Source organism: Candoia aspera, chromosome 1 (genome assembly GCF_035149785.1).
Source record: "Candoia aspera isolate rCanAsp1 chromosome 1, rCanAsp1.hap2, whole genome shotgun sequence".
In the NCBI taxonomy this organism is placed as follows: Eukaryota; Metazoa; Chordata; class Lepidosauria; order Squamata; family Boidae; genus Candoia; species Candoia aspera.
In genome coordinates this window covers 108,870,081-108,893,113 of record NC_086153.1, presented here as the reverse complement: position 1 = coordinate 108,893,113, position 23,033 = coordinate 108,870,081, and the positions used below count along the sequence as shown (strand labels likewise).

Genomic DNA, 23,033 nt, shown 5'->3' with positions numbered 1-23,033 from the left:
TCATTCAAGGGTATATTACTGCATTTAAACTCAGTTATAGTTAACCTGTTCAGGAACCATCCATCAGTGTGTGAATAAATACCCGGTTGACTGGCAGACCCATAAATATTTACCCATAAAGTGAATATATTATATGGTGACAAATCGTACATCAACCTCCCATAAATAATTGATTCTTTTTATTGAAAATATACCAGAAATAAAATAAATATAGTGTAATCAGTAAAAGACCATCTACTCAGAATCAGTAGTGTAGTGTAGTACAGTATAATACAGTAGTTAAGCTGTTGGACTTAGTGCAACCTGGGTTTAAGTTGCTACTTAACTACGAAACTCACTGGCTGACTTTGGACCAGTAAATCTCTCCTTCACAGGGTACCATTGGATAAAATTAGGGGAAATCCCATCTAAGCAATTTTGAGGCATTCAGGCAAAAGAATGCTCAATGTAATAATTTCTAGATATTTGTTTCATTTATTTACAGGTCTTATATGCCACTCTGATCTGCTAACTCTAAGTGGGGTACTTTTCCCCAATAAGTAATTGGGATTAAAACCATACAATCTATTAAAAACAGTTACTAGAAGTATGAAGAAGGGGGGCATGGCTAAAAACATTAACAGTAATAAAAGGAAACCCAATTTCGTGACTGAGAGGCAATTACTATGCTCCAACCTCCTTATTGGTGGAAAAACCAGGTCTTCATCAGCTTCCTAAAAGCCAGAAAGGGAGGGTCTGATTGTACCTAAGGGGAGTGCTGTTTCAGAGGAGTGGGGTGGTGACTGAAAATGCATGCTTATGTGGCCCCTGAAAATGACTGTCTCTAACTGAAGGGACATGTACTGAAGCCACTCTGTTGGATCTTATCAAGTGGGCAGATATTACTAGGGCAGGATAGGCTGGCAGATACCAGGCCCTGAACCATGAAGATTTTTAAGTTCATCTCTAAAACCCTTCCTGGTCCTTGAATTGCACGTGGAAGCTAACTGGCAACCAGTGCTGCTCTTGGAGAAGTGTTATATGGATGCCTTGAGGCACACCCACCACCACCTGAACTACTGCATTCTGGAATAGCTGCAGCTTCTGAATGCTTTTCAGAATATAAAATATGTGGAGATAGCCTGCTATTTAGAAATGCTTGCAATTCCAGGAAAGTATAGTAAAATGGACAAACCACAGCATGCAAAAAGAAAAGTTTTCCCATAAATAAGGACTATATACCAAAAGGAAGGAAGGAAGGAAGGAAGGAAGGAAGGAAGGAAGGAAGGAAGGAAGGAAGGAAGGAAGGAAGGAAGGAAGGGAAAACAGTGACCATGAGCACTGGCTGACTCATGCAATGCCAAATCATGGTTTCATAAGTTATGTAAACCTAATTATTGTGTACATAGAGAAAAATGTAGTTCTTATGAAAGCTGAATAGCATTGGAATTTCACATTTCATGTTGACAAGTTTCTATCTAAATTATTTTATTTTAAAAGAAATTTAACAGCATGTTTTGCAATGCTATATCTACTTCCCATGCAGTTTGATGAGCACATCTATTAAGTTACAATTCTATGCAGCAGCAGCAGTATATGTATCCCCTTAAACTGTAACACCTCCAAAATATACTGTTGAATTATGTTCAGTGAGCTAAATGGGGAAAATAGACAGATGAAATAATAATCACACCCATTATATTTGATGAAGTTTAATCAAATTTAAATTTTGTCATAACCATGTCCACTTCTTTGCATGCCATTGAAAGCAGTATATAGCCTTCTGACTATAAAAGTTTGTGTTCACCCACCCTCACCCCTTTATGCATGCTTATTGAAGAATAACCACCATTTAATTAAATAAATGATCACCATTTCACTAAATAAAGTTCAGGCATAATTCTGTTTTAAAGTGACCCCATTTAAATCAGTAGATTTTAATTTACTTATGTGTTCTAAGTAAGAATAAGTTGATTCTACTATATAAGCATGCATGGATTGCAGTAGAAATGCTTAATGTGAACCCTTTCTTGAAACATGCCTTAACCACGTTGTTGTTTTAAAATGGAACAGCAAATCTCCCAACATAAGACAAACCGTACGGATAACAACTCCTGATTTACACCAGGAGTCTACTTGTAACCATCTTGTTTCTAACACACTGACCACTGAAACAAATGCTGGAGGCTACATGATAGAGGAAACTCATACATTCCTTTGCCTGGTTCCCTTGCTCCCAGGAAACTGTGGGATATAGTGCTGGACATGACGTTACCTTGGGTACATGACAGTCAGCCCCTAACCAGGCTCTGTTTTACAGGCTTTGGTGGCACCCTCTTTATATCCTTGGGTAAGATACAAACTTGTGGTAATTGGGGCAACAATGGCAAACATATCTATGTTCTTTTCTTCCAAATCTTGTTTGACTTTTCTAAGTGTCTGTTTTAAAGAAAACAGTATAAGCTCATGGGCTTATTTGGCAGTATTAGTGTTTTATTGTCTAAGTGTCTGACTGACAGGGCATAGGAGCGACTACATCCGAAAGGTACTTTTCTACTTTTTTCCCTGCAGAATTCTAGGCAAAGTCTGGTGCTGGAGTTGGCTGTCATGTCCAAGGCTGTCAGCTTTTTTTGTTCATTTTCTTTGAAACCACAAGGGTAAGATGAACTGCTGGGTCAGATGGGCTGTTTTGGATCAAATGGTCTGGTTAGGATATCATTTCTCTCTTTCAAAATTTTTTTTTTCCCCCTATTCCATATTGGTGTTGAGTTTGGCTAATGTTCCCTTCACTAGAAGATGTGCTACTTTGTGGGAGATGTTCCTTGATTGATTCAATATAAATGTTATAATTGATCAAGAATAAAATGGTCCATCTTGCCTTCATTCCATTTTACCCAGTTGAAACAGAAAATAAAACCAATCCCCAGCTAATTAATTTAAATTTCCAAAACTTTACTCACAATGACCTTTGTTGCATTTATGCCTTGCAAAATTATTTTGCACATTGAAGAAAAATGTGTATATTTTTCTTTGCTACTCCAAGTTACTCAATTTTCCATCTTAAGGATTTCATGCATGTCAATTGCATTATATTTTTTGGTGAACTAAAGGGATGTGAAGGCTGCTACTTTCAGCCTTTTGTACCACCATTAAATTATAATTTAGAATAACGAACTAAATAATAATTTAGAATATTACCAAAGAGCCCCTCTAATTTTTATGGCCATGAGCAGGCAACTCCAGCAATTTACTTATAGTCTGGCTTGTTTTAAAATAAGCATAATAGTAATATTTTCATTGCTTTTCAAGTAAATGAGATCATCCACCTCTATTTGCTTTGAAATGTGGAGCTAAGTATAGAGATGGGAGATGTTTCATTTTACTATTGACTTGTGACATCTAGCTTCATCATGATGATTTTTTTTTACATGGTTGCATGATATATTCAGATTTCTTGCATACTTCTTTGTATCAGAGTTTTCCTGATGCTTTCCCCCCGATTCTTTTATTTCTTAGTTTTGGATAGCATTTTCTATGGAAGTCAAAACATTTTATGAGCGGATTACTTAGACGTTCATGAATGCTTTGAGGAACTTCTGCAAATTTTAATTGAGAGGATCAAGATTATTGTTTGTTTTTAAGCTAAATAGAAACTTTCTCTTTTATGGCTCACATCAATGATTGTTTTTCATTGTTGCTTTATTTGTCATTACCTATATGCTTGATTATCATAGCCAAATATTGATTTGGGTCTCCCATTGCTATATCTTGGATTCTACAATCTTGCAGTTTGTTTCAACAAATACTTTGAGTTGTGTGTGTGTGTGTGATAGAGAGAATACGCACACACACACACACACAGAGTGTATGTATATGTATGTGTAGGTGTGTATATACACACACACACACATACACAGAGAGTATATATATTCACACGTTTGCATATATATAATTTTTTGCCATTTCAATTGTTTGTCTTTATAAGTGTCAGTTAAGCTGTAGCTTTATTTCATTCTTACTGGCTCAATGATTCCATTCTTCCTTGATAATAAAAGCCCTGAATTCTGACAGTGAGATCTATCGTTAATACTCTGGATTCATCCTTTTCCCTGATTTTCATTAGGTTCCGAGCTCATGCCTAAAGCCCTCTCCACCAGGATAGTGGGAGGCATTTGGTGGTTTTTCACACTTATCATCATTTCCTCGTACACTGCTAATCTAGCCGCCTTTCTGACAGTGGAACGCATGGAATCCCCCATTGATTCAGCAGATGACTTAGCAAAGCAAACAAAGATAGAATATGGAGCAGTTGAAGATGGAGCAACAATGACCTTTTTTAAGGTAGGCCCTTTACAATTAATTTGAGAGAAAAAAAAAACCCTATGTTTTCTTACTTCTACTCAGCAAATTAGCAGGAGGAAATCCCTTTCCTCATCTAAATTATTTTTAAAGTATGTTTTTGGCATATTTGAAAATGTAAGATATATTTGTGCAGAAATGGCCATTGGAAGTTTGCCATTGGAAGCCTGGCTCTGCTTGAAGAGGGTTTGTTTCAAAACGTTGCTCTTAACATGCCTACTGGATACTACATATAGTCAGAAAGTACAAAGTTGGCTGAGGCAGAATGATTTTGCTTGTGCATTCAGGTTCTGCTAGGGAGATCTCACTGTGGCCCGGAAGCCAGCTGTTGCCCATCTCTGGAACCCCAGAAAATTGGATTCCTAAAACATACTTACTGCATTTCCAATCTTATTACTTGGAATGATTTCTATCTTATCCCTATTTGATTGGAAATAAGTGCCATTTACTTTTGAACTGATAGTTGTTGCTGTTGTTTTGTTGTTGTTGTTGTTATTATTATTATTATTATTATTATTATATTTTTATCCTGCCTTTTTCATCAGGGCAGCTAGTGGAATAGCAGAGCAAAGGATACTTCCCCTGGTTTAATTCCATGTTTTATTCTAACAGGTACTTATAGTCGAATCAACTTGAACTATTTTATTTCTTAGAAACAGAAAGACATCAGCTGGTCAGGTTCCAGGTTCTGAACTCTAATAAAGGGATCTTGCTTTGACGTTTGACCAATAAGTTTCTGATGTACTAAGGCAGTACCAAAGCGATATCCATTATTGCATTATACTTGGCATAAATTATGAAATAATACAATATTTGAATCACCTGGTCGGTAAACTTTGTCCAAGTATATTCAGTTAGAACTTCAAAATGTGAGCAAGTTACCAATTAGTATGTGGTATTAAGCCTCTTATGTTAAAATTTGTGCAAGCCTGAACCGCCACTGAGAATTGGAGGGGGGTGGTAGATAACACTTCTGCCCATTTTAAAAAAAACAAATTAAAAAGCAATGAAACTTGCCTTTGTCAGCATGAATGCATTCATTAGGCTCTGATCCATTTGATATTTTGTAATGTTTTTAGCATTTTTAATAGCTTTCTCATGCATTCAATAAATATTCCAGATATCCTGACATGTACACACATTCTCAATAGCTTCACAGAAGCAACTAGCTCTAGAAGCAGGAGGTTGGAAGTTTCCATCACTCTCAGCTTCCTGAATTACTGTTTCTGTGAAGTTGCACCGTGAATGGGATCTGTTGTTAGAAGCACAGAAGGTGCGTCTAGCAACAAAGAGGGGGCTCCATACTTGGTATGCATGTGTATGGGGAAGCTAATTGTAAGAGGATAAGCTCCTAATATATCCTAAAACTTCTTTTTGTTGTAGCTACTTGTCCTAACAACCAGGAAACACACTGAGACAAGGAACTGGTCTCTAATATTTATTGCTAGTACTTAACAGGAATCCTAACAAACTGAAGAAGCGTGGGAAAACCCAGACATATAACCCCCAAGGGTTAAGGCGGTCCCGATCTGTGTCTCTTTGAATGGCTGAACAGTTCCTCAGTGCTACGCATGCGCTTGACAGCCTGGATGGGAGCCCCCTGCTCGCCATCCTTACTCATGACACTACTGATTTGAAAGAACAGCTGTTATTTCCATTTCATTTATTTTCCTGCTTATGAGCTACAATGGTGCTGGCAACACTCTGTTGCCAGCAGCTATGCTGCAGCCTTCCAAGGCCAACCTGAGGTACAGGGTACCCATCCCATCATACCTGTCCTGTACACTTTGTGTAGAGGAAGGAGAAACACCTAGATGGGCTGATGTTGGATAAGCTGCTGTTATTTTAAAATGTTTGTGGGTCATTCACCTGTCAGGGAGATCCTTCAACATTTTCAAATGGGTCTAAACACACCCCTCCAGGGTAATTGGGAAGAACTGACTTTCTTGGTATGTTTGATTAAAAGAAACATAATGGTGTGGAGGGAATGACATAATGGAGCTTATATGAAACTTCTAAGGAAAAGAATTGATAGACTTATGCTACTGTTAATTGCATATATATTTTTGTACATATGACCTATGGTTATCCTGATATTTGGGAATATAGGTGATAGTCTTCAAAATTAATTATTATTCTGGTGACCTAATATTTTGACTGAATTCTGCCTGACTTTATGAATAATTTAGCTATTTCTGCTGATGCCACAAGAGTTAAATAAACATTAACCAAGCTCTGGTAGAAATTCAATTTACTCTGGAAATTAAAACTAATTAATATTTCACTGGCTAAAAAGGAGAAATGATTTTTCTTGTGGGTTGTTTTGCAGAAGATGTAGACACTATCTTATGGAACATTTTATGAGGAAAAAAATGCTCTTTATTTAGTAGGAACTAATCAATTATAGTTGCCTTAATGGTTAGGGCATTGGAGCTGTCAGAACATGAATTGAAGAATGTTTGAAGAGCTTTTTTTTTCTTTAAAGAGAACATATGATTAACATCCAGAGAGTATAGATGATGCAGATCACTGATTCTGCTTTACCAAAGCATAGAGAGCTTTAATTTACTTTCATATTTATTTTGATCTATTCTTTCTGATTGTAAGTCTGAGTGGAAAAGCCTTCTTTCAGATTCTAACTGTCAGTCCCACTCTTCCTCCTAAACTCCTAAGGAGCAGCATTTCTGTTTTTTTTCCCCTCTGATGCTGTTTGTTCCTTGTTTTCTGTTCCCTGAGTGTTACAGATTCCCTTTCACAATGGTTTTTATTTTCCCTTTCCAAATCCCTGTGTTAGCCAGGTAACCCACAGATCAGCTAGATATGAGCTACTAATATTCCTAAGGAATATGCAGTGGAGGTGAAGAATAGATTTAAGGGACTGGACTTAGTAGATAGGGTCCCGGAAGAACTCTGGACAGAAGTTTGCAACATTGTTCAGGAGGCGGCAACAAAATGCATCCCAAAGAAAGAGAAAACCAAGAAGGCAAAATGGCTGTCTGCTGAGACACTAGAAGTAGCCCAAGAAAGAAGGAAAGCAAAAGGCAACAGTGATAGGGGGAGATATGCCCAATTAAATGCAAAATTCCAGAGGTTAGCCAGAAGAAAAGGAATTATTTTTAAACAAGCAATGCGTGGAAGTGGAAGAAGACAATAGAATAGGAAGGACAAGAGACCTCTTCCAGAAAATTAGAAACACTGGAGGTAATTCCAGGCAAAAATGGGTATGATCAAAAACAAAGATGGCAAGGACCTAACAGAAGAAGAAGAGATCAAGAAAAGGTGGCAAGAATATACGGAAGACCTGTATAAGAAGGATAACAATATTGGGGATAGCTTTGACGGTGTAGTCAGTGAGCTAGAGCCAGACATCCTGAAGAGTGAGGTTGAGTGGGCCTTAAGAAGCATTGCGAATAACAAGGCAGCAGGAGACAATGACATCCCAGCTGAACTGTTCAAAATCTTGCAAGATGATGCTGTCAAGGTAATGCATGCTATATGCCAGCAAATTTGGAAAACACAAGAATGGCCATCAGATTGGAAAAAATCAACTTATATCCGCATACCAAAAAAGGGAAACACTAAAGAATGTTCAAACTATCGAACAGTGGCACTCATTTCACATGCCAGTAAGGTAATGCTCAAGATCCTGCAAGGCAGACTTCAGCAATTCATGGAGTGAGAATTGCCAGATGTACAAGCTGGGTTTAGAAAAGGCAGAGGAACTAGGGACCAAATTGCCAATATCCGCTGGATCATGGAAAAAGCCAGGGAGTTTCAGAAAAACATCTATTTCTGTTTTCTTGACTATTCTAAAGCCTTTGACTGTGTGGACCATAACAAATTGTGGCAAGTTCTTAGTGGTATGGGGATACCAAGTCATCTTGTCTGCCTCCTGAAGAATCTGTATAACGACCAAGTAGCAACAGTAAGAACAGACCACGGAACAACGGACTGGTTTAAGATTGGGAAAGGAGTACAGCAGGGCTGTATATTCTCACCCTACCTATTCAACTTATATGCAGAACACATCATGTGACGTGCTGGGCTTGAGGAATCCATGGCTGGAGTTAAAATTGCTGGAGGAAACATTAACAATCTCACATATGCAGATGATACCACTCTGATGGCTGAAAGTGAAGAGGAACTGAGGAGCCTTATGATGAAGGTGAAAGAAGAAAGTGCAAAAGCTGGTTTGCAGCTAAACCTCAAAAAAACCAAGATTATGGCAACCAGCTTGATTGATAACTGGCAAATAGAGGGAGAAAATGTAGAAGCAGTGAAAGACTTTGTATTTCTAGGTGCGAAGATTCCTGCAAATGCTGACTGCAGTCAGGAAATCAGAAGATGCTTAATCCTTGGGAGAAGAGCAATGACCAATCTCGATAAAATAGTTAAGAGCAGAGACATCACACTGACAACAAAGGTCCGCATAGTTAAAGCAATGGTGTTCCCCGTAGTAACATATGGCTGCGAGAGCTGGACCATAAGGAAGGCTGAGAGAAGGAAGATAGATGCTTTGGAACTGTGGTGTTGGAGGAAAATTCTGAGAGTGCCTTGGACTGCAAGAAGATCAAACCAGTCCATCCTCCAGGAAATAAAGCCAGACTGCTCCCTTGAGGGAATGATATTCAAGGCAAAACTGAAATACTTTGGCCACATAATGAGAAGACAGGACACCCTGGAGAAGATGCTGATGCTAGGGAGAGTGGAAGGCAAAAGGAAGAGGGGCCGACCAAGGGCAAGGTGGATGGATGATATTCTAGAGGTGACGGACTCATCCCTGGGGGAGCTGGGGGTGTTGACAACCGACAGGAAGCTCTGGCGTGGGCTGGTCCATGAAGTCACGAAGAGTCGGAAGCGACTGAATGAATAAACAACAACAACAGTTACCATATCTGGGCTGTAGAAATCCAGGCAAACACTAAATGGTAGCAAAGGAAAGAGTTGTCCTGTTATCTTGTAGTGGTAAAGGGCCTTCTACATTCAGTGTTATGAGTTATTTAGCCAGGAGTATGTAGACCGAGAAGAATTACTGATAATGGCAAATTATAATAACGGGATCAGATTAAACACAATCCACTAAAGAAAAACTGGCAACCTACCCAACTATTCTGTCCCCTAGGTAATCAAATCAAATCAAATCAAATAAACCGCCCAGCGTCCCCCCCAAACTCTTATGATATGGCTAGATTACAGATGAAATTATATGGCCAGCTGTTGATATGGCCAGAGGCAAAAGGAAAGTTGGATGCTGCAAAGATATGGATAATATTTGTTGATCGGCGGTGGCAAAATTTGATAAATAAATAAAATAAATAAATAAGTTTATTACAGCCACAGGGCCAGATAAAATATCTAAAGTATTATGCTCATTGCGTTTCTGATCTGTCTCTGTCTCTGTCTCTGTCTCTATATATTTCTGTGTGTTTATGTACTGTATATGTTTATGTATGTAAAAGTTCTACTGTTAGATATTTTATTTTGTCTGGCCTTATGGCTGTAATAAACTGATTTGTTTTGAGTTCCCTAGGTAAAAAGGTATACAACAAGCTACTAAGGATCACAGGGAAACTATGAGTAGCATGGATTATTATTATGATTATTAAAAATTTATATGCCGCCCAACTCCCAGCAACTCTTATGATATGGCTAGATTACAGATGAAATCTTATATGGCCAGCTGTTGATATGGCCAGAGGCAAAAGGAAAGTTGGATGCTGCAAAGATATGGATAATATTTGTATTTGGAATGTCATAACCATGAGCCAAGATGAAATTGATGTTGTCACAGCAGAAATATCAAGACTGAACATTGACATTCCAGAAACTAATGGACTGAAATTGGCCACTTCACATCAAAGGAGCATCAGATCTTGTATACTAAATAAGAAATTTAGTCAAAATGGAATAGCCATAATTATTAATAAAAAGATGTCAAACTCTGTGCTCATACATGACCTCAGACATGTCAGAATAATATCAATTCTAGTCCAAAGCAAGCCCATCAATATTACAATGATCCACGTTATAGATACTGAAGAAGCAGAAATTGATAAGGCAACTTGCAAAATGCCCCTCATGCCATGTTTATAGCATATACCTTATTTCAACAACTTAAAGTATGACTCTACACATGGATATCATGTGTAGCAATGGAAAACACCAAAATTGAATTGGCTATATAGTTTGCAAGGAAAAATGGAGAACCTCTATTCAGTCAGGAAAAAACAGTTTTAAGACTTGGTGCTTAATGTAGTTCAGTTAACAAACTGCTTCCAAAATGTTAGCTTAAACCCCAGAAGACAAATGAAATAATCAAACCAACAAGATACAACCACAACAATATTTTATTATTTTTATTCAAATTTTGTTACCGCCCATCTCCCCCAAAAGAGGGACTCTGGGAGATAGAAGAACTCTAGACTGAAATTTGTGACATCTCTAAAGATGTCACAAAAGTATTCAAAAGGCAAAAAGATGAAAAAGGCAAAATGACTGTCTGCTGGTATGGTTAAAAATAGCTGAAGAAAAAATGGAGAGCTAAAAGTACAGTGGCAGAGAATTTGCCCAACTAAATGTTGAATTCCAGAGAAAAGATCAGGAAGAGATAAGATGTTATAGCTAAGTAAGCAATGCAAAGAATGGGAAGGACAAGAAATTTATTTAAGGAAATTACAGAAATCAAGAGAAATGTTTATGCAAAAATTGGCATAATAAAAGTCAAAGAAGGCAAAGATCTATTGGAGAAGGAAGATATAAAGAAAATATGGTGCAAACATAAGGAAAAAAAATGTACAAAAAAGATTACCAAATCAAGGATATTAAATTAAAGATTTGCAAAGATTTGAATCACTGAATTAAATATTTGCAAAGATTTGATCACTGAATTAAAGCCAAACTTTCTGAAACTGAATTTAAATGACCTCTAGAAAACATTGCTTTATGGTGCAAAGTGATACATACTGTTTGTAAGCAGGTATGGAATACATGGCAGTCATCAGAAGAGTATAAAAGATCAGTTTATATTCCAATACCAAGAAAGGACAGTGCTTAATAATGCTGACACTACCAACCAGTTGTTCCTATATATTAGTAAGAAAATGCTCAAGATTTTGCCATCCAGACTAAATATGCATATAGAAGCTGCATTAAAAAGAGACAAGGGCACATTGCTAACATCTGATAATGAAAAAAGCAAGGGAATTCCAAATAAATGTTTATAGGTAGCCCTCGCTTACCAAATGCCTCATTCAGCAACCGTTCAAAGTTACGATGGTGCTGTCCCTTAGTCACGTGATCGCCATTACAATCAGTACATGTTGTCCTGCACCTGACCTTTTTTCTCTCTCTTTTTTCCCCCCTCTCAGAGTGGCGAGATTGGAGAGGAAGGGATTACAAGAGAGTAATCCAGCACACAATGGGAAATACACATTGAAAACAATGTGCTGGTGCCGGCACACTATGCAAACAGCCCTGTGTATTCTCCATTGTGTGCTGGATTACTCTCTTGTAATCCCTTCCTCTCCAATCTTGCTGCTCTGTATGGGGGTGGAATGGGTCAGGAGAGATTGCTTGCAGAAATCACTTGGTTCTCCCCCCGCCCCCACCTTGCAGAGTGGGCTCAAAATTTACAGGGGTATGACTTTCAGTGAAATAAAGAGACGCCTGCTACTTGGGAGAAAGATTATGAAAAATATAGACAAAAAAATAAAGTGCTGAGACATCACATTGAGAGCAAAGGTCTATGAAAGCTGGACCATCAAAAAAGCTGAACAAAACAAAATTGATCCCTTTGAATTGTTGTACTGAAGAAATTTATTAAGAATACTTTGGACTGCAAGACAAACAACTTATTCAGTACTAGATGAAGTGAATTTGATTACTGGAAGTACTATTATGTGGCTAAAGCTATAATGTTTTGGACATAAACAGTAAAGTCAAATTCCTGATATTTGGAAACATGAAAAACAACAAAAAATGAGGCCAAGATGAGGTAATTTTATATTATCAGTGATTGTCCTGTTCAGACTATGCAGCCATACAATGTCTTAAAAACACACTTTATTAAATAACTATTTACAATAATTAAGTCTTTGGATATGAAGACTCAAATCAAAAGGCCCAACTGGACACAACAGGCCGTGAAACAGGACTCTTTCATTGGACAGGAAGGCTGGATGCGGCTGGAACGCAGTGTGCTGGAAGCAACAGATCTTGAACTGGAACGGAGTGCTGGAACTGTTCTGGCACTGGATCATTGGCAATCTGGAACTGGATTGGGTCTGGACACAGCAACTGGAGCTTGGAAGCAGGAGTCAAACTCAGAACAAGGCAAGGCTCAGCTAGAAGACTTGGACTAGGTGGAATTCTCAGGACTGGAGTCTTGGAGCAGGACTCGATACTTGGAGCAAGGCTGGGAATTGGACACAAGTCTGGACTCAGCTGGAAGACTCGGACTAGGCTGGATTCTCTGGGCTGGAGACTTGGAACAAGGCTTGGAACCCGGATCAAGGCTAGAATCGGCTGGAACCCCCAGCCTAGGCTGAATTCTCTGGACTGGGAACTTGGAGCAAGGTTGAAGACTGGAAGCAAGGCTGAACTTGGCTGGAAGCCCCGGAGTGACCAGGAACCCAGATTCTGAACAAGATAGTTGTGAAACCCCAAAGCGCGGCTGAATCTGTGAAATGCTGTTGCACAGGACTATGGACAAGCGGCGGCACAGAAACTTCTCAGCTTGACTATGCTGCTGAGGAGATTGTGGAGTTTCGAGGCTGGCTGCAAGGTGAAGACTGCCAGGGACGGCTGACACTGGTTCCTTGGTTGCAGCAGACACAAGATTCAATTCCTTTTTGGAGTGGAGCTCAAGCGCTGGTTCCTCTATGGCCACAGACACTGCCTCTGACACCAGTAAGGACTCTTCTTCTGAAGCTGCAGGCTTAGAGGATCGGTTGTCTCTGGCAGCCCGCTCTTCGTGCAGCTGCCTTTTATTCTGATCTTTGGTGCACTTGGAGTCTCCTGCAGCCAATTGGGCTGCTTTCTCCTGTGTGTGCTTTTCAGCTCATTGTCGGCGCACACTGATTGGCATATTTGAATCCTTCTCCGGATCTTGCCCAATGAGTGCCATGGATTCTTCCCACACCGCTGGCTCAGCCTGGAGTTTCATTTTCCTGGTTTCGGACCAATAAGTTTCCAATTCCTCATCTGACTCTGAAAGAGTTTCACTTTCCGAGTCAGAGGCAGGCTTGGTTCGGACACTGATGATACAAGCATGAGCTTACAAGAACTCAAAGAAGCAGTTACTCAGACAGTCCTGGTGAAATTATGTTCATCAGGTCTTGAAGACTTGGAATGATTGAGCAACTGAATAACAAAAAGTGGTTTCTGGACTTTTGCAGCTCAGATACGCTCTCTCTAAACATAGGATTTTAAATAATTAATTCCTTCCTTATTGCATTAACTTAACTTTTACACTGGCTTAGACTACCCACTGTCCCTGGTTACCATGACTTCTGTTCTCTTCTTCCCACTTCCTGCCCTCCTCTAGATATAGTACAGTTATAGGAATGGCCAGTTTGTTTGTTTGCTTGCTTCCCTATAAGGTCCTCTCAATGCAGCAACCAAAGCATCTGTATTCTGCTTTGTACATTGAGTTCTATAGTCAACAAGGCCATGCCAGAAATCAGCCTCTTCCTTGTAAGCCCTAGCAACCACTGAGTGCAAAACCCAGACTTTTGAGAAGAGAGTGGGAAAATACTGGAAAGGCTGTATGGTTATTGGGTTTGCAGGAATAAGCTGTTCCAGAAAATTAGCAGATTCTGTAATACTGTATGTCTGGAGGGTGCAGTGGATTTTAATATACATTTCCCAACAAGCTGTGCCAATTCAGATCTTTGAACTGAAGGAAGACAAGGCATTATGCTATGCATCCAGTACATGCAATCTCTGACTCATTGCCCACACAGCTGAAAATACCTATTCTTACTATGCATAATTTCCCCAATTTTAGCAGTTCACTGCAATTTAACTGTTGTGAGCTCTTCTACCTTCACACACATAGTCACGGTAAAACACAAATTACAGAAGTACAGATGTGGATAGTGAGAACATAAGAAATATTTCACCTTGCTTAATTTGCCTTCCAGAACTAGAGGCTGAAATGTAGGAAATCTATGGGGTTTGTTGGTATCCTTGTTTGCCGGATACATGGAAGTAGAGAGGAACAGCTGAAAAGAAAGAATTCTGAATTGTCATTATAAACTAATCACAAGCAGCTAATGTGCACTTCCAATTTTTAGATGTGTCAATATCATTTTTGGCTTTGATAATTTATCACTCAAGAAACTATTTTTTTAACTTCAGTTTTGAACTGTTCTTAGAACATTTTTGATATTCATATACAAAATATATATTTTACTAAATTTATTAAGTGTAAAAGAATGGCAAAGGCATATTTTAAAATCATGGTACCCTGTGGCTAGATATTAGAATGAGTATTTTAGAATTATTGATTTCCATACTGGCAAACCTGCAGAATAAAATAAAAATGATGTTTATCTTTTAAATGGGTATTGTGTGCCATACAATTTTTGTGTTCATGAATTTAAATGTGTTTTTCTCTCATGTTTCAACATAACAGCTTTGGTTTTCATACCAACCAAATAAATGGTTAATTCATCTCCTTTGTTACAATACATACTTTGCATACATCTTCATTCTCTGCTTTTGCAAAACTTCAAGTTTATGATTTATTTTTTTAAAAAATAAGTATAGTTGTGATCAATAAATAGTCTTAGTCTGGTTTTAATTTGGCCTTGTCAAATGTTCTTAAAATTTTATTAAAAATAGCAAGTGTTATCCTAAATGTGCTTTCCTAGCTAATATATTTTATACTGGACTATACTAACACTAATATATGCTTTTTTGGATATATGCTTTTTTGGATATATTACAGTATATCCCAAAATCATCTCAGATATATTGTATATATACAAATTAACAAAAAAGGACAAAAGAAAAGAACAGAGACACACATGTTACAATAGCTTCATAAAAGTATCTGAGTTTTTAAAGTTAAAACTTTTACATATGGGACCATAGTGATCATTCTTTCTGTTAAGTCACAAAAGGGTCAGTCTCTGAGCCTGAGAATAAACACATTTCTTCAGTCCAGGATTGTAGGTCCAGGGTGTTAATTTCCTTCCAACAGCAATGTATATTTTTAACTATATATGAAGCTCAGTGAATCCAAAGTTCTTCATAAATTGATAAATTCCAGATTTGGGGTACATAATCCAGCACAATAACATATTTGTACCTTATTTTTCTTCTCCAAATTATATTAATAATAATATCAATATTAACCAAACACAGCACAACCATAGGAAAACCCAATTCATATGACTTAGTTCACTCAAATATATTACATCGGCAGTATAAACAGTTTGACAGCCAACCCTTCTTAAACTTCTGTCCAATAAACTAGAAGGCAGATCTTAATGCTTTAGTCTCATCATAAAAAGCACATTAACATTCTTTGAAATGCAAGACCATTGATTTATTAAAATGGGATATTCCAATATTTTTGTAGATTATCAGTGTCTGCCTCAATAATCCTTTTTACTTGCTTACAGAAATAAAGAGTAAATTTAGACTCTTCCAAAACACGCTCTAAAACAAGTAGCTTTGCAGTTTTGGAAACTGCTAATGTGTTGGTTCCAAAGTGAAAAATCAAAATGTTTTAACTGAATATTTTGCCACTCAGCAGTTTTAGGCAATGTTTATTCTTAAAATACACAAAGTGTTTTGAAGGAATTGTTAACAATAAACAGACCCATTACCCCAAAATCAGCATTAACCAACAATTTTAAATTTGGGATTATCACAAAATCTCAGTTTTTCATGTGAACATGAAAATTCTCCATCCTGAAGCCTTTAATGCTGGAATAATAACTGAACCAAACCTCTTCCAAGATATCAGAGGTCTTGGTAATAACTTCCTAATTGTGCTCATATTATTGTTGAAAACAAAAAAAGATTATTTTGGATTCTGCAAAAAAACCAGAAATCAAAATATAAGCCCATATAAGGTGGCAGAGTGAGAAGGAAATATATCCTAGAAATTGGAAAATGTATTATAGTTTTATTAAGTTACAGTAAGCTTAGCAGCACCCCAGAAGAAATTCTAAAGTGCCTTGAGACAGAGAAGCAAAAAACCTTCCTTATGGAGGAAGAAAATACTTTTGAAATAGGAAGACAGGTTTTTTGAAGGAAAAAAAAAAAATCAAAACCATATCTATTGTGCACATAACACTTGTGCAAATAATTCTGTGATTATGTAGTTACTATCATAATTGTAAAAACAAATTGGCAAGTATCTTGATCATGGAATAAAGTATTTTTAAGAAACCAGTCTTATGTCTGATTATAGGAATAGCCTTTAAACTTTGATTTGAGTTTTAGCCCACTAAAGCAACTTGAGATTCTTAACAGAATTGCTGATTTCTCTTTGTCAGTTGATGTTGGTAAGGGAGAGTGTTACCCTGCTGCATTCTGAGAATTTCCCCACCCCACCCCAGAATGGACGTGGCCCTTGATTTTCTAGCCTGAGTAAAATATTCTTACTTAGTGTTACTCAGTGACTTGAAGAGAATTTTTGGGAGTCTTGATATTTCACCTGTTCCAAGGGATGTGCATTATGTTGTTGTTTATTCGTTTAGTCGCTTCCGACTCTTCGTGACTTCATGGACCAGCCCACGCCAGAGCTTCCTGTTGGTCGTCAACACCCCCAGCTCCACCAGGGACGAGTCCGTCACCTCTAGAATATCATCCATCCACCTTGCCCTTGGTCAGCCCCTCTTCCTTTTGCCCTCCACTCTCCCTAGCATCAGCATCTTCTCCAGGGTGTCCTGTCTTCTCCTTATGTGGCCAAAGTATTTCAGTTTTGCCTTTAATATCATTCCCTCAAGTGAGCAGTCTGGCTTTATTTCCTGGAGGATGGACTGGTTGGATCTTCTGGCAGTCCAAGGCACTCAGAATTTTCCCCCAACACCACAGTTCCAAAGGATCTATCTTCCTTCTCTCAGCCTTCCTTATGGTCCAGCTCTCACAGCCATATGTTACTACGGGGAACACCATTGCTTTAACTATGCGGACCTTTGTTGTCAGTGTGATGTCTCTGCTCTTAACTATTTTATCGAGATTGGTCATTGCTCTTCTCCCAAGGATTAAGCATCTTCTGATTTCCTGACTGCAGTCAGCATCTGCAGTAATCTTAGCACCTAGAAATACAAAGCCTTTCACTGCTTCTACATTTTCTCCCTCTATTTGCCAGTTATCAATCAAGCTGGTTGCCATAATCTTGGTTTTTTTGAGATTTAGCTGCAAGCCAGCTTTTGCACTTTCTTCTTTCACCTTCATCAGAAGGCTCCTCAGTTCCTCTTCACTTTCAGCCATCAAAGTGGTATCATCTGCATATCTGAGATTGTTAATTTTAACTCCAGCCTTGGATTCCTCAAGCCCAGCATGTCGCATGATGTGTTCTGCGTACAAGTTGAATAGGTAGGGTGAAAGTATACAGCCCTGCCATACACCTTTCCCAATCTTAAACCAGTCCATTGTTCCGTGGTCTGTTCTTACTGTTGCTACTTGGTCGTTATACAGATTCTTCAGGAGGCAGACAAGATGACTTGGTATCCCCATACCACTAAGAACTTGCCACAATTTGTTATGGTCCACACAGTCAAAGGCTTTAGAATAGTCAATAAAACAGAAATAGATGTTTTTCTGAAACTCCCTGGCTTTTTCCATGATCCAGCGGATATTGGCAATTTGGTCCCTAGTTCCTCTGCCTTTTCTAAACCCAGCTTGGACATCTGGCAATTCTCGCTCCATGAATTGCTGAAGTCTGCCTTGCAGGATCTTGAGCATTACCTTACTGGCATGTGAAATGAGTGCCACTGTTCGATAGTTTGAACATTCTTTAGTGTTTCCCTTTTTTGGTATGGGGATATAAGTTGTTTTTTTCCAGTCTGATGGCCATTCTTGTGTTTTCCAAATTTGCTGGCATATAGCATGCATTACCTTGACAGCATCATCTTGCAAGATTTTGAACAGTTCAGCTGGGATGCCATCGTCTCCTGCTGCCTTGTTATTCGCAATGCTTCTTAAGGCCCATTCAACCTCACTCTTCAGGATGTCTGGCTCTAGCTCACTGACCACATCATCAAAGCTATCCCCGATATTGTTATCCTTCCTATACAGGTCTTCTGTATATTCTTGCCACCTTTTTTGATCTCTTCTTCTTCTGTTAGGTCCTTGCCATCTTTGTTTTTGATCATACCCATTTTTGCCTGGAATTTACCTCTGATGTTTCTAATTTTCTGGAAGAGGTCTCTTGTTCTTCCTATTCTAGTGTCTTCTTCCACTTCCGTGCATTGCTTGTTTAAAAATAATTCCTTATCTCTTCTGGCTAACCTCTGGAATCTTGCATTTAATTGGGCATATCTCCCCCTATCACTGTTGCCTTTTGCTTTCCTTCTTTCTTGGGCTACTTCTAGTGTCTCAGCAGACAGCCATTTTGCCTTCTTGGTTTCTTGTATCTTGTTGCCGCCTCCTGAACAATGTTGCGAACTTCTGTCCATAGTTCTTCTGGGACCCTATCTACTAAGTCCAGTCCCTTAAATCTATTCTTCACCTCCACTGCATATTCCTTAGGGATATTAGTGAGCTCATATCTAGCTGATCTGTGGGTCTTCCCTAATCTCTTTAGTCTGATCCTAAATTGTGCAATAAGAAGTTCGTGATCGGAACTACAGTCAGCTCCAGGTCTTGTTTTTACCGACTGTATAGATGTCCGCCACCTTTGGCTGCAAAGGATGTAGTCAATCTGACTTTGGTGTTGTCCATCTGGTGAAGTCCATGTATAAAGCCATCTCTTAGGTTGTTGGAAGAGAGTGTTTGTTATGCAGAGTGAGTTGTCTTGGCAAAATTCTATCAGCCTATGTCCTGCTTCGTTTTGTTCTCCCAGGCCATGCTTACCTGTAATTCCAGGTGTCAATTGACTGCCCACCTTAGCATTCCAGTCTCCCGTGATGAAAATAACATCTCTTTTAGATGTGTTGTCCAGTAGGTGCTGCAGATCCTCATAGAACTGCTCTACTTCAGCTTCTTCAGCATCTATGGTTGGGGCGTATATTTGGATCACTGTGATGTTAGATGGCTTGCCCTGTATTTGAATTGAGATCATTCTATCGTTTTTTTGGATTGTATCCAAGCACTGCTTTAGCCACTTTACTATTAATTATGAAGGCTACTCCATTTCTTCTGTGGTCCTCTTGTCCACAGTCATAGATCTGGTGGTCATCTGATGTGAAGTGGCCAATTCCAGTCCATTTCAGTTCACTGACGCCCAAAATGTCTATCTTTAATCTTGACATCTCACCAATAACCACATCCAATTTGCCCTGGCTCATAGATCTTACATTCCAGGTTCCAATGGTGTGTTGATCCTTAGAACATCAGATTCGCCATTCACCACCAGCACCGTCAGCCGCTAGCCGTCCTTTTGTCTTTGAGCTAGCTGCGTCATCACGTCTGGGGCTAGTTGAACTCATCCTCTGTTCCTCCCCAGTAGCATTTTGACCATCTTCCGACCTGGGGGTCTCATCTTCCGATGGTATACGGACATATCTCTGGTTGTACTGATCCATTTAGTTTTCACGGCAAGAATACTGGGGTGGGTTGCCATTACCTTCCCCAGGGATCGCATTTAGTCTGACCTCTCTGTCATAACCTTCCCGTCTTGGGGTGGCCCTTCATGGTTTAGCTCATGGCATCATTGAGGTGCTCAAGCTCCAGCACCATGACAAGGTAACAATCCTTTGCTGAAGGTGCATTATGTACATCATGCAATTAGTCTAGCTCAGGTATAGGTTGATTTAGCAATACATTTTAAATTCCAGTCCATATCCTAGAATAATACTTAACATGAGTTTCTAGAAGTCCTGTGCTATCACAGAGCATCATTTACTATGGAGAGTGGGATTTCAGCTTATCATGATGCATAGCATCTTCTAACATGAACAGTTTTTCATTCATAAACTTAATGTACAAAGGCATCACCAAGGCAGATCTGCTGAGTGTGCTGAAATGGAGTTACTTGTAGTCTCTTTTTAGTTTTTTCCTAAGAAAATTAGTTTCTTTACTGTAATTTAAATCTTAATGTGTTTCCCAAAGTGGATGAGTGCATGAGAGTAAATAAATACATTTGGCAAACATCTAAAGAATGTCCTTTGTGTCATATTCATAATGAATCTTGATTGAAGAAGCATGTGTTGCTGTCACTGAGTTATAATTACAGCTATGCAAATTGGAAAGCATATACTTACCAAAATAATTCTAATATGATATTAGTTATCACATCGTGCAATATGAATTGCTTGAACACAAAATGAAGAACAATCTCTTACATGTTTATAGTGGTTATATTGTTATTAAGGAGTAAATATGATCAGCTAATGTTTATTTTTATATAGTTATATTTTACATATACTAAGTACCAACCTATGATATAAGTATTATGATAATTTTTGTTTATTTTTGTAATATTTGACAGACTGAGGCTACATTCATAATAAATTTATTTCTTTCAAATATGTGAAATATTAAGAACAAAGATTTCTATATCCCTTTCCTCCCACACCCCCAACTTAACATATCTCAGTGAAGAGAATTTGATAATACTTGCCCTCATGTCCATACAGATTCATACATTGCCTTGTTATTTTTGCAGATTTAATCAGTGCTATCTTACCACAAATTTCTCAGTCTCCTCCTTCTTCTGAACCCATTCACTCTTCCTTTGTTTATTCATTTAGCAATTTGATCCTCATTCCTTCTCTCTTTAAGTACTTCAGTGTATTACTTTGGTTCCAGTTGCTCACTTTTCTATTCAGTCCACATTCATTCTTTATTTATTCTTGATCTTATCTCTTCTTCTTTTGCTATACACATTCACACTGCATTCAACTTACTCTTACGTTACTCCTGACATACCACGTTATCACTTGCATGTACAATCTGGGAAGAAACTCATGCTTATATACATACATTTTCACTTCTTCTGACAAACATTCATTCTTCACAATAGATAACATAACTGCCCACTAACTTTCTACTAGCATTTGAATATCTTAAAATTTCACTGTTTTGTTCTACCTTTAGTAACACTGTAGGTGCACAAATTAGAAAAAAAAATAGATTAGATTATCAGCTTTAGTTATACCCATGCCACATTCCCTGCTGTCAAGGATAACGCCCTTCAGGTTTTGCACATTTTGGCTAGTATGTCACAAGCACAACCCAGGCCCAGTTTTACCCCAAGCATGTGTTTGCTATTTTATGCAAGTCAGTATCTCTATTTAGACACTACTTTTGCAAGCCAACATACAGTATTGTTGCACATATCCCACCAAGAGGTATATGCACAGTACTGTTATATTCAGGATGTATCTGATGTCATTTGATATTGGAGTAAATATAGATTATGGCTGAAATGCCCAAATGTTGTTTTTATTGTGTTGTTAGCATTCCAATTTATTAGAAGCATAACACTCTGTAAGACAGCTAAGAAATAAACCTGCTATTTCGCCAACTCACCTACTCATTAAAGAATCATGGCTGCATTTTCTTTCTGGCAATACTCCAATGTGGTGATTTGATTTAGCTCCTTACAGTGCATTTCCAAAGGTGTGATTAAACTAAATAACCTTTCTGAGGACATATTTTAGTGTTCTCTATTCTTTTCCATCCTGTAAATTTCAGTACCTTTCTCCTTGCTCAAGAAAGCTGATTTTGAAAAAAATGAAATTCCATTAATTTCAATGGATCTACTAAATGGGACTAGTTTTGGATCCAACTATTTATGCTGTAGAAGACTCATTACATCCACTGGTCCCCATTTGATATGGCACAATCACAAAATAGTAATATCGGAACACAAAAATAATAATAGATAATTTCGTTTGCTTCTGCTTTTTACTCTAATACTTTGGCAAAGTGGCCACTTTCTTCCTGGACTTAAGTAATAGATTTTGATTGCTCAGGCAAATTCAAGAATCATGACAGCCATCTTCCAGTGAACTTTCTTCTCCTTTCCTTCTGCCTCATCTCTTCAACTCCCTGTTTCCTCAGAAGTTTTCCAAACTCCTCGGAGCAGATTTTAAGGGCATGAAGGTGATTGGGGGAAGGGGAGACGAGTTACTACCTTACTTTTCATGAAATACAAGCAGTGAACACAGACACCATCCTCCAATTTATTTCATGTTGACCATAATCTCAAGTGGTAGTTATGTTTAATGAAGAGACAAACAAGTATTATTATTTTTTTTCCTAGAATATAGTTAGTATCATCCTTATATTTCTAAATAGGTATCTGTATATCTATATTTAAGAAGAGATTAAAGAGCTAAACTACATGATCAAGTTTGGTTGCCGATAATAAATGATTTTATATAACTTTATACTGTATATTATATAAAAAAGGAAAAGGAAAAAAGAATACACAAAATTATAAAAGATGCTAAAACAAAAAGAAACAAAAACATACAGGGCATATATTTTCAGACATACATACATCCATAGTAAATGAAAGCCATGATTTGTTACACTCATCCATAGCTAATCTATATTAATCAATT

The 23,033-nt window shown here is 38.0% G+C and overlaps 1 protein-coding gene across 2 annotated transcripts in view; it reads left to right on the top strand.

Moving 5' to 3' along the window:
• GRIK2 (glutamate ionotropic receptor kainate type subunit 2) overlaps positions 1-23,033 on the top strand; it is a 527,196-nt gene that overhangs the window by 388,318 nt on the left and 115,845 nt on the right. For both annotated transcript variants that reach the window (XM_063311694.1, XM_063311703.1), the window contains exon 13: positions 4,103-4,320. In XM_063311694.1, the coding sequence (XP_063167764.1) occupies positions 4,103-4,320 (218 nt within the window). The remainder of the gene's footprint in view (positions 1-4,102; positions 4,321-23,033) is intronic.